Raw genomic sequence first — 18,797 nt, forward strand, 5'->3', positions numbered from 1 at the left:
CCTGCTTCCTTGGCAGGAGGACAGGGCTGTTCCAGGCATCACCTGGGAACTGGTGACTGAGATAACCTCCAACCATTGCCAATCCTCTGTCCAGAAAGACACAAATAGAATGGACACAGCAGAGACACTACCACCTTAAGTTGATAAGGTGCTCATCTGGGATGGAAGAGTACACACATGCCAGGTCCTTTCTCCAGCCTGGGCTCCAGTTGGGGTGGCTCCTCTGACTTCCCCTTATCTAGGCTCCAGTGGCATTACTGGTTGGGAATCCATAACTAGGACTCATAGGTAAGGCTGAGGGCAGTCTGCTGGGGTAGTAGGAAAGGCAGAGGGAATGTATAGAACCCCTTTCCAGGTACATGACATGCAGGATTGGAATAGCTGAAACAACTGGCTGTCTACCTTGTGCCAACTGCCTTCTCTCTGAGCCATAGGATTTACACTGCTGAGAATGACAGGTCCATGGAGCACTAGAGGTTGGAGTCATATTTTATTCCTCAGGTGGGCTATCGGCTGCCCTTCACTTCCCTGAGGCAAGGAGGTGGAAAATCTGGCATTTGGAGAGTCAGATGATCATCAGGCCCATGGACTTGGCAGAAGGCTTCAATCCAGGAAGGGTAGCTCCATATCAGAGGTACAGGAAGAACCTGGGGCTGAAATTGCATTCTCTAAAGAGAGCAGACTGCTCCCTCACCCTTTCCAACCACAGGCCTCAGTCTTCTCCATAAGATGGGCAAAGTGCATGATGCCAAATCACACCACAATTGCAGGCAATTAGAAGCTTAGTGTCTGCCTTCCCTTCTAGACAGTAAGTTCCATGAGGACAAGAGTTAGTTTTGTTTTGCTCACTGTTGTACCTACAATGCCTGTGATGTTGGAGATACGCACCGTACTATTGTGAAAGGGAGGGACAGAGACAGAGAGGAAGGGAGGGAGGAAGGAGGAGAAACAATCTCGAAGGAAGGTCTATTTTCCTATCACGTAAGAGCTATGGGTGGGGTGAGATGGGGGTGCAGAGAGAAGAATTCCATGTCTGAGTCCCTGCTCACCCTGACCAGAACACCGTGCTGTTTCCACAGACAGCTGGGAGAGGGCTGGCATTGCTGCCCCTCAGACCCCAGCGTCAGCTGGGAACATTTGAGGAGAAAGGAAATTTGATCCACAACACAGAGTGAGGTGTGTCTTGGGCTCGGTAAAGCGCCTCATCTCTTCCCTCTGGCCATGCTCAGGCTCCATGTCCCTTCTGATAGGGTGCTAGGCAGGGATGGAGGGCCCTCCCTGCTTCCTTCCTCCTCTTCCTAAAGCCCTCCCCTGCCTCAGGAGGTGGATCTTTCCCCTTTCTCCCCCACACAGAGCCTGATTGCTAGCTTGCTTCTCAGTGGGTTGGTGAATAAGCCCTTGGGCGACATTAATTGCCATCAGGCATTAGGGGCCTAATGAGAATCATCTTCTTTGACGACTCCAGCACCTTTTATCCCCAGGGCCTCCAAGAGCTGGCCAGCTCTCCCCAGGCTGCACCTCCCCCCAACTCCAGACAGATGTGGGGGTGGGGGAAGGGCCAGAGCAGCCCTCCACAGGCCCCAGTACTAAGGGAGGCAGCAACAGCCAGCAGCCAGGGAGGAGGAAGGCTTCCAGGAAAAATGCAAACACATTTTCCAAAAACAAAATGTCACTGTCCTGGATGAAAGGAAACTCTCAGGGTCAAGAAGGCTAGCATGGAGTCAGGCAGATGGAGGGTAGGGTTTGAGCACCCCAGCTGGCTTTGCTCTGATCTGGCCCCACACTCTCACTCCAGTTGAGTGCAGAGGTATAAAAGGGTGACCCTCAAGATCCATATCCTCCCCAGTAGGGATATGCCCATGGGGTTGAAGACCCTGTCCCTCCAGAGTAGGGTGGAATTGAAATGCACCCTCTGGGGATTGGGGCTGATACCCAATGAAGCTATAAAATCACTGCCATGGATCCGATGCCTGGTTGACAGATGAGGGGTGAAGGTTGACTTGTCGGGTCTGATCTAGGTTGCACTCTAATGGAAAGGGCCTGATAGGGGAACAAATATCACTCCAGCCACCCCTCCCCCTAGTCAGCAGGTGCCTGGGTGAGTATGCAAGAGGGGCAGTTCCCCACCCCCACAGCATGCCTCTTTAAAGGCTTGCTAAACAACCTGTAGGAAAGCACTGTCCCCTCCTCTTCTCCCTCTTCCTTCCCCAACAGCGGAATAAATAGGTCTCCCACAGCTGCGCCCCGGACCCATCCCGCACGAAGCTGTGTCCCAGAGCCCCCGCGGCCCGAGAGGAGCTGGGCACAGCAGCGAGGCTGATTTCCAGCCTGTGCCCAGCGGACTCTGGGGATGGGTGTAGGGTGCCCCCTACCCGCGCCTCTGGCAGAGCGGCTGCAAAACACCTCCGGCGCCCGGTGGGGAGCGTGCATCCTTTGAAAAGGGACATCAGTGACTGCGGTGGCGTCTACCCTGGAGAAACGCAGCTGCCGCAGCTGGCCGGCCCCATTCGGGTCCCAGCGCTAGCCGGCCTTGGGAAGGAAAAATCAAACATAAACTAGGGGCGAGAGGAATCGCGAGGTCGGCCCTTGGCCCGAGTCTCATTAAGGAGCCGCGCGCGCCCCCAGGCTGGGAATGCGGAATGGACACGTGGACAGAGGAGGGGGAGCTAGGAGTGGGGGGAGTCTCCGTGGCGCGCAAGCCGTGGGCCGCGCGCTTCGGGCCCACGTGACCACGGGGAATCTGGGAGGGGTGGGAGCGAGCGCGCCAAGCTCGGGGCCCGCTTCTGCCCGGGTGGGCGCTGAATCCCGGTCGGAGGAGGAGGGCGGGCGAGCGCGAGTGTGTTTGTCCCTCTCGAGTCATTTACGGTGGAGCAGCCGGCGCGAGCGCCGAGGAGGCGGCGACAGCGGCGGTTGCTGCTTCGTGCAACTGTGGCTCCCCCCACCTCCTCTTCCTTTTTGCTCCTCGATTCTTTTTCTCCCCCCACACACGTCCATGGGGAGCCGGCTCCCTTGCCGGCACCTCCTCTCCTCGCGGCCCCGTAGGCACCAGCTGCCGCTTCCCTGGCCGCAGGCTGCGCGGGTGCCGGCTGCCCTGGCCCCTGGCGCCGCGCCCGCCTCTCACCGCCCGCAGCCCGGACTGGCACGGCGATCAGCTCGCCCAAACTGACTCGGAGAGAGCGGGAGCCGATGCCCGGCAGCACCGAGACGACGGGCGAGCGGGCGTCCGGGGGCAGGGCGAGGGCGGCAGGGAGAAGGAGGCGTCGGAGACTCTGAACCCCAGAAAAGTTCAAGGTTTGTGCAGGTTCCCCCAGGCAAGGCGAGGAGCGAGGCGGGGCAGCGCGCCCCTCTGCTGAGACAGCGAGACCTGAGCGGAGAGCGGGGTGGCCCGAAGCTGCCGCGAGCTGCCGGAGCCCCTCTGCACCTTACAGCGTTTATGGTCATCAAGCTGGAGTCGACGCCCTGGGCGGGAAGGGCTCGGGGCAGGGCCATTAGCCGGCTTTCTCGCTCCTTCGCTTCTCCAAGCCCCATCTACATGGGGCAGCCCGTTCTGGCCGCGCCACCCTTGCCCCAACCGCCGAGCGGCTGCCTGGGCAGGAGGCGCTGACCTGGCCTGTGTGGAACCCGGGCCCTGATCCAGACTGGAGAAAGCGCGCTGGAGCCGAGGAGCGAGGCTTGCAGAGGGGACAAACATCTGGCCGCCCGCCTCAGGCATCCGGTCTGGGCATCGCCTAGGGTGGTGGCGACCCGCGTCGCCAGTCTCAGCACCGCACGGAAACTTTTCCTTCTCCAGACGGATTAAAGTTCCCTGGATTTTCTCTTTCTTTGAGAAAGACAGCATTCATTTGCACCTGACCTGGGATTTTTACGCTGGGCTGCTGCAGGGGCTTGGAGGAAGACAGCGGCTCTATCCATGTGGGGTTACTATCGAAACCGAGGAGACTGGGGCTTGCGTTGGAAGTCTGCACCCTCGAGTGAGTTCGGATTCGAGCTGGGCCGTGGGGCCGGGAGATTCAGCACTGGGCTCTAGGTAGCCTCCGGGACGCCCGCGGCCACCGGGCTCGGGACTGCACGTGCGGCTCCCCCCGCGCCTCGCAGATCCTGCAGGGGGCACCAGCTGGGGGAGGTGGAGGCTCCTCCCGCCCGGAGCTGCGCCCTCACCGGCTCCGAGGGTGTAGCCGCCAGGGCCTGGGACGCCCCCTCCCCGCAAAGTGTCCCCAAATTGCACTCTCTGGCCCCGGAGCTGCATCTGAGACAGCCGGGCGCCACGGCCGCCCTGAGTTGGATGTGACCAAGCCCAGCCTGGGGCCAAGTCGTCGTCGACTGTTGCCCTCTCGGACCCCTTCCGCCCCCGCCTCGGCCATGGCCCCGGGGATGTCGGGCCGCGGCGGCGCCGCCCTGCTCTGCCTCTCAGCGCTGCTCGCCCACGGTAAGTGTCGCGGCGCGGACTCGGGGTGAGGATGCGGCAGGCGCCACCGGAGGGGGCACGGGGAAGACTGGGGAGAAGAGCACCCACACCGCCTGGACTCGCAGCCGCCACTCCGGGTTTGGCGTCTCGGGCTGCAGCTCGAGTTACCACCAGCCCCCGAGTCCTCCGGCGAGCTCAGCTGAGGGGACCGAGCCCGGCACCAGGAAAGGGTGGGGGGAGGGCGTCGCTCCAGTCCTCTCCGGGTTATAAAGAAGGGTTCGAACCCGAGCGTCTGGGGGCGTGTCCGCCCACGGAAATCTAGAGGGATCCGAGAGATTCTCCCGATGGCGTCCCGGCCGCCCCCCGCCCCAGTCTCCCCCTGCGGCCAGCCAGCCTGGGGGCTGTTGGGATCCGCCGGTATCGCGTCTTTCCCCGCCCCGGGCGCGCAGGCCGGTGCGGGGCCGCGCCGCCCGGCGCCTCGCTTCCTGCCGCGGTCCTCGGGAAGGGAAGTGGACTGACTCCGGGCCGGGCAGCCGCCGCGGCTCGCACGCCCACGGTCCTGTGAGCTGCATCTAAATGGCCGGCTTAGGCGAGCCCGGAGGGCGGGTGTCTGGGCACTGGTACAGGCCGGGGCCGCGGGCGGCGCGCGAAGGGAGAGGGCTCCGCGCTCTCGCATTCTGCAATCTGTTGCGTCTGCTCCCCAGGCTCACCCCGGGCTCCGCGGTAAAGCGGGTGGGAGAAGGAGGGACAGGGGTTGGTGCGCTTTGGCGGTGGGATAGCGGGCATACGGGTGGCGGGCAGTGGGGCTTTGAACAGCCCCCAAGAGTGGGAACTCAGACCAGACGGAAGGAGGCTGCAGCGGGCCTTCGGCAAGCTGGAAACGCTCCAGGAGGCGAGGGGCGCAGACCGAGGTGGGAGGGAGACAGCTCCGAGGGGAGAATGGAGAAGCGGGGCCCTCTGCTCCCTCCTAACGTGAAACCAGCAGACCTGGGATACATTTTCTCAACCAGCAAGGCGTGGCGGGGTTGGGGGGCGAGGGTGTTTCGGTGCTCCACGCTGAGGGCTGAGCCTCAGGCAGGATAGAGGGCGCTTAGATGGAGGGGGCAGTGGGCTGTCTGCATTGGTGGAGCGCCCTCAATGTGCCGGGCTCAGCTCTTGCCCAGATCTGCCCAGTCCCTAAGAGCCTGCCCAAGCTCGCCAGGAGTGTGCCCAAGATCTCTAACCAGCGGCCTCTTTCACCCTGACCAAAGCGCATTCTCAAGGTTGAAAGAATAAGAAAAGGAAGGGGCTCTTGGAATTGTAGGGTCCTGGGGCTAGGAGGGGGGAGGGGAGCAGGAGGACCTCCCTCTATGGGTGGCTTGGTTATTCCCGGCTGAGGTGACTCCAGGGGGGTTGTTGTGCGTTCAGTTCACCAGAGACGGCTAACCTCAGTTCTTTATGGGAGGAATGGGCAGAGCAGCGTGCCAGCAGAGGGACGAGGGTGAGATGAGGGGAAGTGGGAGCATAGCGGGGAACCGGAAATCTCTAGGCTCTGTGTGTAACGCTGAGAATGGGATTGGGGGAGAGGGAGGTGGGCTGCCTGTCTGCGCGCTGGAGCTGCGTGGACTGCACTTGTGACCTAGCACTGCCGGCAGGGAGTTTCCCTGCCCAGTAGGAGGAAGCCCAGAAACCCAGGCCTGAGTCTAGGTGGCTTCTTCCCCTCTTCTTACATCTTGCTGTCAGAATTCCCTTCCCAAAGCCCAACCACGGCCTCACCTCAAACGCTGTTGATGGGCAGCTCAAACTCTGTCGTTAGGGCCCCTCTGCCCACCTTCCTGATCCCTGAGACTGGAATTAAAGATCCCTTTCCCTTCCTCAGCTGCCAGAATCCTGCCTGTTCCTAAGACGCAGTTCCAGCTGGGCCTTAGCGTCCTGGCTGCCTTCCCTTGGTCTTGGCCTTGGCCTCCTTTTTTCCTTAGGCACCAGTGCCCTCTCTGTGCCCCAGTAGCCCTGGATTGGTGGAGGCAGAGCCATGGGCTTATTCCCTGTCTCTCCACACAGCCAGTGCCTAACACAGCGACAGCACACATAAGGACAGAGGGCTTGGCTGCCTGAGCAGAAAGAAGGTATTTGAGGAGGTAGGGTCAGAATCGCCCCACTGAGCAGACGTTTCCCCTCCTGACTATATGGCTCCATTTCCAAGCTCCTTCCCTGAGTCCTGAACTCTCTTCTCCATCCCATGTCTCAGTCTCCCCTGCCTCAGAGAAGGGTGCCAGCAGATACTTAAAACTTCGGAGATCCCCCAGATGGGTAAGGCCAGTATGATAAAAATCCCCCCACAATAAAACCCCCTCTCCTCTGGGCCGCCCTCCTCCTCCAGGGCTGCCTGATGCCCACCTAGCCACCCTTCCCTCTGTTAAGAATAGGATACAGGGACTTAGTCTCCCTTTGAGCTGGCTCTTGGTTGGGGTTCCTGGGCTTTTCTAAAATACTGGGGGATAGAAGGACAGTTGCAGTTTTCTGTGCCTGGCAGGCAACTGAGATCACAGGGTTCTGACCACACGGCCAGACTGAGAGCCAAGTAGCCTGGGTTTCACTCTGACTCTGGTGCCACCGGGCAGGGTGACCTTGGGCTGCCTCCCTCACATTCCCCATTTCCACAGGCAGTATGGTCTCTGGTCCATCTCTCCCCTTCCCAGTTTCTGCCAGGACTCCTGGACAGAGACCATGTGTGAATGGAGCCCCACTACCTTTTCAGGGCCCAGTTCAGCCCATGAGATAGGCAGAGTGGTGTGTCATCTGGGCACCTCTACACTGTTCCCAGTCTCCAGGCTTCTTCCAGGGAACATCTGTGAAGACCACTTTCTCGTATCTAATCTTTGGGGAGACTCCCAGCCCCATCGTTAGTTCAAATAGGAGTTTGGAGGTCAGCGTGGTGGATAAATCTGTTAGAGAGTTGATTATGTCAGCTCCCTACTCAGGAACCATTACTGGCTCCCCACAGCCTCTAGGATCAAGGGTACACTCATTGCCCTGGCCTCCAAAACCCTTCATGATCTTGTCCCAATCCACATCTTCACTTCTGTGATACTGGCCTCTCGCCATCCTCTATGTGCCCCGTGAGGTATTGCTTTTTCTCACTTTCCTGCCTTTCTGCTTTTGCACTCACCAGCCCCTCCATCTGGATTACTCTGCCTCCAGAAATTCTTACTTAACCTTCAAAGCTGAGTTCAAATGTCACCTCCTCTAGGGAGCCTCCCTAGATTACCCCCTAGCTTCTCACCAGCAGTCCCCATGCCCCGATAGAAATAAATGAACTTTTTCCATAACTTCTTTGGTACTTCATGCGACTTTTCTAGCACTTCTTCCTCATAGGCTGCTGTGTGAGGGGTATACATGGGCATGCTTACCTGTGCAATCCTCCTGATCCCCACGTTCTTGCATTTAGGGCAGGACCATGTCTTCCACGTGTTTGCATGGCTCTCCAGTGTTTGACACATAGCAGGTGCCCAGAAGAAATGGATGGGGCAGGAGAACAACTCTGCATTGAGGGACCCTCCCAGCATGAGTTGAAAAGGGAGCTCTGGGGTACAGGGTAGAAGAGGGGCAGGGGAGGAGATAGGCAGAGATACCACAAAGAGAGCAAAAGAATGGAGCAGGCCCATGCCATGCCCCTTGAGTGGGCACATACAAGATCCAAGTGTCTCAGGTGACATGCTATGACATGGTCTCACAGGATACAAATGTAGTGTCCAGGGTCATTCTGAATACCTTATCTCAAAACGTGTCCTCACCTCCATGATTCCCAGACCAGCAACCTTGAGTTTCTCCTGTGGGTTGTGTCCACACACCCCACCCCATCCCCGATCGCCCAAGCCCTGAGCCCTTTTGGAGATGCAGGAGGAACACAGCAGGACAGGGTAAGCATGAGCCCTTGGGAGACCCCCTTACTGCCGGGCGTGAGGGATGATGCTTGTCTCCCCTCTCCCACACCCATCTTTCTTCTGGCCACACACAGCCATATTCACAACACAGCCTTGTTAATGTTTAAGACCAGTAGGTGGGGATGTGTTATAAACTTGGTGGCAGAAAATGAGCTTTATTGGAATCCATTCTGAGAATGGCTGGTGCTTCGCTGTGGGGGATAAGGCCACTGTGGAATACCAGAGCTGAACTTGGGTGTCTCCTAGGCCCTTGCCAGGGGCCTGTCTGGAACTGATAGACTCTGGACCTGAGATTGGTAGTGAGTGCTGGCGATGCTGCAGAAACTGAAACCCTGAGAGGCACCAACTCTCACCACTGGGGTCTGGACCACCTACCTGGGGCAGGGGAGTATGCATTGGGGGCAGAGTCTCACCTTGTTGCCCTGCACATAATGATGTCCACAACACTGAAAGAGGAACTGCCAAATTCAGCCTCATGTGGATGAGGAAATGGACACACAGAGAAGGGACTGACCAAGGTCATTTTGCAAGTTTGTTCTGGGATCAGAACAAGCACCAGAGCCCAAATGGGGCTCCTGGCTTGGCTGTCTGCCCCAGACTTCTCAACAGATTCCACCACCTCTACTATCCCCTCTCTCTGCAGCTTCTTCCAATGGTGGGCTTCTAGCCTCAAGCCGGCTTCTGGTTGCAAGCAGTCATGATAATCAATCACTAGTAGCATTCATTAATAAACCTTACCAAGTGCTATGAAAGAAATGTGAGGGGTTCCACACCTGATCCCCAGCTCTTTCGGTAGCTCAAAGTCCAACTGGGGGGAATGAGACAAAGGTCCAAAGTCTTGAAATTCAAAGCGATTTGAAATCACACAGTCCTCAGGATATAGGATATCTGGGTTCAAATCCTGACTTTGTCATCAGTTTGCTGTGTAGCCACAGGAATTTCACCTACTTCTCTGGGTCTTGTTTTCCTGCTCTCCCAAATGAGAGGAGGCAGTGCCCTCCAAGCCCCCTTCCAACTCTTTTGTTCTGTGATGGAGAAGCCCCTTCTTAACTCCCTCATCTTTCTCTGCCCGAGCCCACACCTCTCTCCCCTGATTCCTGCAGCCGATGCTAACAAGTGAATACGATTCTTCCTCCCCATTTCCTCCCCAGGGTCTTCCTTACTTCTTCCTTGCCCATGCTCAACACGGAATTTTAATAAGAGATTAATGAACCAGTTGTGTGTGTGTGTGTTTTTAGGAACATAAATTTCTTTAAAATTTTTCCTTCTCTGTCTTTTTAAATGAAAAGAAAAGTAGGCCTTATTATCACCAATTCAGCTGGCTCTGCCATACTCCAGCAGTCCCCAAGGATTGGACAGGGTATCACAGAGAGCCAACACTCATCTAGCTACTGCACGGGGTCTCTGGGGGACAAATGGAACCCCCAAAGAAAGGGGGGACTGAGACAAGTGAGGCCATTGTTGCAACAAGTGGGGACAAGCAAGCCATTAGAGTGGTCTCAGCACCCACAGTCCAAGTCCAGGCACCATTATCTCCTTTCTGCTGTCTCAGCTAGGATACCTCACCCTTACTTCTAAACTTCTTTCAGCTCTCCACCACCACCACTTCCCACCCACTCTCTGCCATACACACTTCCACCCTAGGCCCTGCTGGCTATCAGACAACCCAGCAAGATGAAGTGGAAAATGGAAGCAGTTACCTAGATAATTCAATGCTTGTTGCATGAATGAATGAGTGCAAGGATGAATAATTCAATGCACAAAAAAAAGGAAGTAGAAAAGATAATTGAAGGAAATCTCTTTTTGCCTAAATTATCTAGGACATTACTTGCCCTCAAAAAGTTCTGCTTTTTATCAAAATTTAATCCTTCCTGCTGCATTCTCACCCACACTTTTTTGGCCTGTGAGAATGAGCGGCTGGTTATTCTCTTTTCTTACATGACTTTTTCTGTTCAGTTCAAACTAATGGCAGTGGGCAGGATGTGTGCTTGCTGGCAGAGTTTCTCAGATTTTCTGTTTCCCTGGGCCTGTCTTGCATGACCACTGGAGTTAGAGAATGAGGTACCCAGTGTTACCAGGATGGATAGGATGACTCTTAAAATGGCCCAGGTTCTCAGCAGTATCTCCATCCAAGAATTCCCAGAACTGAACATCAGACCCCATGGGGCCCTGGCCTTGAGAGAACAGGCAGCTAGGATACCCCACCCTTACTTCTAGACCCCTCCCCAGGAACACAGCCCTGGAGCTGGCCAACCCTTAAATAGAATCAGTCACAGTCACACTGAGTGGCAAACTCTCTCTTATTCTGAAGAAGAAAAGTGGTGTGGGGGTGGGGGAGTGGGGAAATGGTTCTTGCACTTGGGGAGCACCCAGTATAACAAGGGAGGCACATTCCCATCTTCAAACAGGCCCCAATAAGATGAGGGAGGCACAGCTCAAGACCTCAGGGGTAGCCTTTGTTCCTTGCATGGTGAGGGTCTGATAGTGAGTGACTGACCACTTTGCCCAGAGATTGAGGCCCTCACAACCTTTTCAGCCCTTCCTGGTCTCTCCTTCCCCACCTCAGCCCCCAGGGTTTTGGGGGAGCCTGGCTCTGGTCCAGAAGCCAGTGTATTTTTAGCGGCTTGGTACAGGTGATGCAGCGACTTTGTCATGGTGGAAGAAGGGTGTTGGTGGGAGGTAGGAGCGCAGATGCACACTCATGTGCACACCCACTCAGTCATGGCCACACACTGCTAACCTTGAACATTCTAACACTTCTCCAGTTCCGATCTATGATGACTTTGTCACAGTGGCTGCTATCTGAACGCAGCACTGTGATCCCCTTTTTAGGCAAGGCAAAGCTGAGGCTCAACAGAGTCCTGACCACACTGGCTCTTGAAGTCAGGTTTTCTGACCCTACTTTCAGGTGTCTTCTTGTCATACCTTCTGTCTCCTGCCAACAGAATCAGCACAGATGCAGGCAGCCAGCCATGCGGGCCCATATACCTGAGTGAGTCCTGCCTGGTGCTGTCAGGGCCCACTGATCCTCCAGTTTCCTCTGAGCCTTTATCTCCCCTTACCCTCCAGGCTTCTTTCAGTCCCTTGAATAAGTCATGCTCTTTTGCATGTTACAGTCTTTGTACATGCTGTTCCCTCTGACCAGAACACTCTTCCACTCCCTTGCGTACTCAGCTTTCAGAGCAGAGCATATTCGTCTTCCTGAAAGCCCATCCCTAATCTAAGAAGAACAAGGACCCACTGCAACTCATGACAGATTTGCCGTGGTTTTAAGTCTGCATTGCCCGGCTTCCTGCTGGCTGAAAGCTCAAATGGATCTGGACCGTGTGTGATCTCTTCCCTGCCTCCGTATTCACAGAGTCTGTCTGGGAGGGGATGTCTGAAATAAAATAGGCAGCCGATGACTTGTCACATGAACCAGTGAACAAACCATTGTGCACATACATGCACATAGAGACATTGTCACTCAACAAGTATTCAGTTAGTGCTTACTATGTGCCAAGCACTGTTCTAGGCACTTGGTTGTAGTCAGTGCACACAACAAAAATCCCTGCACTCATGGTGGGTATGTTTGTCAGAGGAGGGATGCACAATATACATTCTTATGTATATTGGGGCTGGAGAAGGCAGACAGTAAATAATAAATACATTGAATAAGTGAATTATATATGTTCAAAGGCAACAAGTGGTTTTTATTGTTATTTTGTTGTTGTTTTTCTGAGACGGAATCTCGTTCTGTCGCCCAGGCTGGAGTACAGTGGCGCCATCTCGGCTCACTACAGCCACTGCCTCCTGGGTTCAGGTGATTCTCCTGCTTCAGCCTCCCGAGTAGCTGAGACTGCAGGTGTGCACCACCACACCTGGCTAATTTTTGTATTTTTAGTAGAGACAGGGTTTCACCATGTTGGCCAGGCTGGTCTCGAACTCCTGACCTCTGGTGATCCACCCACCTTGGCCTCCCAAAGTGCTCGGATTACAGGCAAGTGTGATTTTTTTTAAAAGACAGGGAAACGGGGTAAGGAGAACTGGAAATTCTGAAGTGGGTGTGTGTGTCAGGGGAAGGATGCCCAGCATTGATACCAATGATATCAAGGATAGTACGTCCTTCAGCAAAAACATTAAGGTGAGAGAGAAAGTAAGTGAATATCTGAGAGCCTTCGGTGGAGGGACCAGCCAGGATAAGAGCCCTAGGGGGAGTGGGCTTGACCATTCAAAGAACAGCAAGGAGGTCAGCGGGGCAGAGCACCTGGATGGACCAGGAGGGAGGGGATGATGGGGCTGGGGGCGCCCTTGTAGGAACAGTGACTGGCAGGCTGAGGGAAATAGGGAGCTGTCATGATGGAGGCCACATGCGGGCTATTCTCATCTGCCCAGGGCATTTGGGATGCTAAGCAACCTTCAATTTATTTCGCAGATTTGGATTTTCTTACTAATTACCTACTTTACAAAAAATCAGTTCAGGGGCAGAGATTACATGCACTTGTTTGGCCTGTCTGATCTTACACCACTGATTTGGGGAGTGTGACAGTGGCAGGTGTGGAGGTCCTTGTGTTCAGAGACTGCAAAGTCAACTTCCTCTGAGTCCCTGAGCACCCCGCAATGGCCTTGGGTTACCTGTTGCTCTGACCTCACTGCCTGTTGCCAGTCTATGTTCGCAAATGCCTTAATTGGTGGTCCCTCCACCCACCACTGGAGCCCTGCCACCTCATGACCGCTGTGGCCCACGACTCCTATCCAAGGAGGTGACCTGCCCCAGGATGACCACATTGTCCCCTGCCCTGTCCCTCCTGGGGAGAGGCTGGCTTATGGGGTCTTTGTCCAAAAGCAAGTAACTATTGGATTGGAAATAGGAAAAATGGCCATTTTCTCAGCTGCCAACACAGCAGAGAAATGATCTCAATTTTCTGTGGCTGTGCTCGGCAGGAGAAAAACTGCCATCAGCCAGCCCCGTGCATGAGAGGTCTGAAATGCTGTGGGAGGTTGTGGGGCGAGAGGCAAGGGGACTGGCATGGTGCAGAGGGCTGGGCTCCCTCCTGGGGCATTGCCAGCCCTTGGGAAGTTCGCCCCCACCTCCAGCCACCACTGGCCACACACCTGTGTCTGAGCAATTATTGCACTACCTAGTTATTTCAATGGTCACCCCCTATGAGCCACACCCTGTGCTGGACACCAGGAATCGTCCCCCCTGGAGCTGGCTGTGGACTGTGTTCTCTCGGCTTGGTCCCGACACTCACAGGTTTCCTCCTCCACTTTCACCCTTTCCCTATACTCAGCTCTGAAGCCAACCTGTCTGCTGTCCTCACTTCCACATCTGCACAGCTTGTAATAAAATGCAGAGTCATAGAGATGTTGCAAAGGATACAGAGCATTGCGGAGGAAGAGGGAGAAATCTCATAACTGTTAGAGGGACCCGGGGAGGCTTCATGGAAGAAGTGCCACTTTAGGAGCCCTTGATTAAGTTCAAGAATTCTGCTTCTGAAGACTAATCGGTCGGCATCTACTGTTTGTCTGATACCCTGGGTAAGATAAAAACACAGGGCAAAAATGATCACTGGCCAGCTAACTCTCAGAGTGTTGGTGGGAGAGAGCCAAGCTGCCTGTGAAGAAATAGCAAGATATGATGATGAGTTCATGGTATGTAATTGGTAACTGTTTACCTGGGTGATCTTTAAAGACCCCTCGGAACTTTGGCCCAATGTTCCATGGAGTGCTGGGGAGCTGTAGAGAGTTATGGAGTGAGGGAGTGACATCATCAAAGCAGGGTTCTCAATAATTACTTGGTCAGGGAACAATGGGCAGATTGCAGCAATGCTGAAGGAAGTGTTGGCAGCATCTGCTCTGGGAGTGGGGGTCTTGGGATGGGAAATTAGCACTAGAAGTCATCCGAGGTGCCACCACATGGCAAAGAGCTCACCATTAGAACCAGAGTGATGCATCTGAGTGTGAGTGCTGACTCTGCCGCTTACCAGCAGCCTGACTTAGGTTTCTACTCCTTGGTTTCCACCTCTGTAAGACTGGATGACAGATTGAAGGTGAGGAGCCCGTAGCACGAAGGCTCAGTACTTGGAAGTGTCTTCATTATTTTAGCAGCCAAGGCCTGGAGAGCCGAAGGGACATGCCTGTGACTTCACAGCCAGTTCTGACTACTTGGGTTACAGGAGCATCTTTATGGTCCAGTCAGGAGTTCTGAAGAATATGACCAAGTAGGAGAACCTAGAAAGAGATGGGATCTCCCTCACTATTTTTTTTTTTTTTTTGAAAGACAAGGTCTTGCTCTGTCACCCAGGCTGGAGTGTAGTAGTGTGATCACAGGTGGCTGCAGACTCAACTTCCTGGGCTCAAGCAATCCTCCCACCTCCACATTCCCAAGCAGTTGGGACTACAGGCACATGCCATCATACCTGGCTAATTTTTAATTTTTTTCTCTCCCTGGGGTCTTGCCATCGTTGCCCAGTCTGGCCTCGAATTCCTAGCCTCAAGTGATACTCTGGCCTTGGCCTCCCAAAGTGTTGGGATTATAGGCATGAGCCACCACATCCAGGCTTCCTCACTATTTTTAATGGAGAGGAAGCCTCCCTCCTCATTCCTCACCCAACGGTCAGCCAGTGGCTGAAGGAGCGGATCCACACAGGTATCACTCTCAGCATTCGGGCCCCAGGAAGGCCTTAGGAACCAGTCATGTCAGAGAATCGTGGTGGGTCTTCAAGTCACACAAATGTAGGTTGAAATGGTGTGGGCTGCCTGCCCTGCTGCGGTGTAGCTGAGTGACCCAGGAGCACTGGCTGACATCTCCCTGAGCCTCTCCTCCCCCATCTGCAAACTGGGAGTAATACCCTCTCTCAGGCTGGGCTGCCACATGAATGAGATCCTGTGGTGTGTTTGGAAGTATCCAGAACAAACACTACGTGCCTGCTGGAGGGGCTCGGTAAACCGCGGTCTTTCCATCCTTTCTTGCCTAGAGCCAGGCCTTACTGCTGGGAAGCACATTTAAGACAGTGCCAGAGCCTTCCTGGAGAGCTGTGTTCTGGTGGTGGGGTTTTTTGTTTTGTTTGGGATCTTTTTTTTTTTAACCGTTGATGCCTCTTAGCAACATGCTGCTTGTCTTAGAAACAGCAGTGACCAGCTGCTGGCCCCCTCCCTTCCTCTCTCCCCACTTTCCTTCCCAGGAAAGCAGTCACAGGCATCGTCCCATGTTCCCAGTGCTTCTTCAGCCCAGCCGGGGTGGAGGAGGCATTCCTGGGTCCAGCAGCCGGCCCCCATCACAATACCAAAGTTATACCCAGCTGGCAAGGCCACTGCTTCCTGAACTTTGCATCCTCCCCATAGTGGCCCCTAAGGTGGGTATAAAGTCTGTCTACACACTGCCAGGACAGCACTGCCATTGCCAGATAGCAGGTCTAGGGTTATAGGGAGTTTCTGGCAAGGAATACAGGCCTCCCTAATCTGCAGCCTGAAGGTGTGTGGGGAGAGATACAGGCTTGAACCCTGAAGATCCTGGAGCAGAAGCCAACTCGTCCACTCCTAGCAGGATGGCCAGGTGACCACAGGCATATTACTCTTTAGTTTCAGTTTCTTTATGTGCAAACAATAAGAAGAAAAACCTACCCATCTTGCAGGGTTGTTGAGGATGAGGCCACTGCAATTATGCCCTGTCAGTGCTTGCTTAGTAAATGGTTGCCATAATCATTATTTCATAATGGTATCATTGGCATCAAGGAACCCTTAGGCGTCACCTCAGACAAACCTGATCCACCCAGAGGGTCCCCCACCTCCCCACATTCCCACCTCTGGTGTTGCTCTTTCCACTGCTGTTCTCTCAACCAACTGCATACCCTGCGACAAACCCTTCCTCTCAGTGGAATTTTGTTTTCTTTCTTTGAAATAGAGGTTGCTGAGCAGCATCGGCACTGTCCAATAGAAATGTCACACCAGCCACGTGTCTCACTTAATCTTGTCTAGTTATCACATGAGAAAAAGCTAAAAGAAACAGGTGGAATTAATTTTAATAGTATGTTTTAACCAATATGCCCAAACAATTGTCATTTCAACATGTAATCGGGACCAGGCGTGGTGGCTTATGTCTGTAATCCTAGCACTTTGGGAAGCTGAGGCCAGAGGATCCCTTGAGACCAGGAGTTTGAGATCACCCTGAGCAACAAAATAAAACCCCATCTCTACATTTTTTTAAAAAAACAAACATTATATTAAAACAATCAAAAATAAAAACATGTAATCTGTATAAAAGTTTATGAATGAGATATTTTGTTCTTTTCTTTTGTATTACATCTTCAAAATCCCTTGTGCATTCTGCCCTTGCCAGCAGCACATCTTCATGCCAATTAGCCACATTTCAGTTACTTCACAGCCACATGTGGTGAGTGGCCACCCAACAGGACAGTACAGGGCTGTATGCTGTCCATGGGCTTATCCATACCCAGTTCTCCCATTGGAGGTATTTTCAGGGCCCAGGAGTCAGTGCTCTGGGACTGATGAACTGAGCCCACTCACCTCCTGCTGTCCTTGGAAATCCACTGCCCAGCTCAGTGCCTGCTCAGCCCTTCCTCAGCTCCGGCATGATTTGTGCTGGCGATGATGACTCCCATCCATTCAGAGGCAGCAGCTCCCAGGGCCGGGGTAGGCGGCTCCCAGCTGCCTCCCAAGGCCACTTTCCCTTCTCGTCTGCCAGGAGATCCTGTAAACTACAAGTCAAATCATCACCCTTCTGCTCAGAATCACCTCACTGAGAGTAACAGCCAAAGTCCTCACAGCAGCTCACATCGCCAGCATGATCTGTCCCTTTTCCCGACACTACCTCTCTAACCCAGTCTTCCCCTTCACCTGCTCAGCTCCGGTCACGCTGGCTTCCTTTCTGGCCCTGACATGCCAGGCACAGAGCCTCAAGGACGATTCCCCACTCTTACCTCCTACCTCTTCCGGGTCCCTCCCTGGTCACCCTGTATGTAAAGCAGCCCTGTTCACTTTCACTCTGTCCCCTGACCCTGCGCTGTTTCCCTTCACCTGACATATGACATAGTTATGTGTCCCATGAACCCCTGAAAGCAGAGGTCATCTCTGTTTTGTTCAGTGCTGTATCCCCAACTGCTGAGGTCTGGCACAGAGGAGATGCTCAGTAATGATCTGTGGGATGAATGAATGAACCTGGGAGCCTGCTCCTTCCCACCCGCTCACTCTTTCGAACCAAGGAGTCGCTAGGAAGACAGATTGGGTGGCATGATTGGCAGTAACCAGAAAGAAAATATATTCCTTCATTCACTCATTAACACATTCATCTGCCATATCCCAGCTGTGTGGTCTTGGAAATATTGCTTAAATTCTCTGTGGCTCCATTTCCACATTTATAAAATGGGATAATAAGAGTGCCTTTCTCATAGAGTTGCTGTAATGAATAAATGAGTTAATGCATGTAAAGTGCTTGGAGCAGCGCCTGGCTTGTAGGAAGTGCTCAAATAGACACTCACTATTGTTTCATTCAGCACATGTTATTTTGTTTGTTTCTTTGTTTGTTTGTTTTGTATTTTAGAGACAGGGTCTTGCTCTGGCATGATCATAGCTCACTGCAGCCTTGAACTCTTGGACTCAAGCGATCCTTCTACCTCAGCCTCCCGTGTAGTAGCTGGGACTACAGATGCATGCCACCATGCCCAGCTAATTGGTTTCTTGGAGTTTTATTTTTGGAGATGGAATTCTAATGATGTTATCCAAGCTGGTCTCGAGCTTCTGGCTTTAAGTGGTCTGCTCGCCTCAGTTTCCCAAAATGCTGGGGTTACAGGTGTGAGCATGTTTTTGAACACCTACTGCACCCCAAGCACTGTGGCAAACGCCAGGCAGGCAGAGACGAAGACACCGTGGCTGGCTGATATGAGACAAGGATGCAAATAATTTCAGTGCAGTGTGATTGATGCCAGGGTGCGGGAAGAGCAGGGACTGGCCTACCCGGACTTTGGAGAGGGCCAGGTGTGGCTTCCTGTCATTCTGTAGGAACCACTGCCAAAATCTATGTGAACTGGTGAGTTGAGCTCCAGCAGCACCATGGCGTAACATTTCATCCAGAGCTTTTCCCATTCAGTCACTGCAGTGTGCTGAACAGAGCACAGCCTAGGAATTAGCGAACCTCAACTCTGACAGCAACCTGATGGGAGTCACTTTTCTTCCCCAAACTTCAGTCTTCTCACCTGTGAGGTGGTCTATAATGAACAGTGCCCACCTCTTAGATCATGAGAATTCAATGAGCTGATGGATGTAAAGTACCAGCATGTGCCTGGACATTCAATAAACAGGAGAGATACTCTGATTATCCTCATTATTGGTACCAGCCAATGGGAAGACCTCCTTATAGGGTGCCCTGCATATAGCTGGCACTAGATCTGTGTGTGTGGACCTACACTGAGAGCCTGTGTGTACTCTGAATTCCTCTCTGGACTGTGGCACAGAGGGCTGCACATTGAGGT

General features: G+C 53.8%; 2 protein-coding genes across 3 annotated transcripts in view; one reads left to right on the forward strand and one right to left on the reverse strand.

Annotated features, from left to right (window-relative positions):
* Window positions 1-506: 506 nt before the first annotated feature.
* On the reverse strand, window positions 507-2,552 carry C16H17orf102 (chromosome 16 C17orf102 homolog). Its single transcript, XM_025361799.1, is given in 4 exon segments — window positions 507-653; window positions 814-892; window positions 2,162-2,486; window positions 2,489-2,552. Coding segments are annotated over 4 exon segments (615 nt in total).
* A 1,485-nt stretch (window positions 2,553-4,037) lies between these two features.
* TMEM132E (transmembrane protein 132E) overlaps window positions 4,038-18,797 on the forward strand; it is a 58,254-nt gene continuing 43,494 nt past the window's right edge. For both annotated transcript variants that reach the window (XM_025363138.1, XM_025363139.1), the window contains exon 1: window positions 4,038-4,426. In XM_025363138.1, the coding sequence (XP_025218923.1) occupies window positions 4,360-4,426 (67 nt within the window). In that variant the 5' untranslated portion in view covers window positions 4,038-4,359. The remainder of the gene's footprint in view (window positions 4,427-18,797) is intronic.

Source organism: Theropithecus gelada, chromosome 16, assembly GCF_003255815.1.
Source record: "Theropithecus gelada isolate Dixy chromosome 16, Tgel_1.0, whole genome shotgun sequence".
NCBI lineage: Eukaryota > Metazoa > Chordata > Mammalia > Primates > Cercopithecidae > Theropithecus > Theropithecus gelada.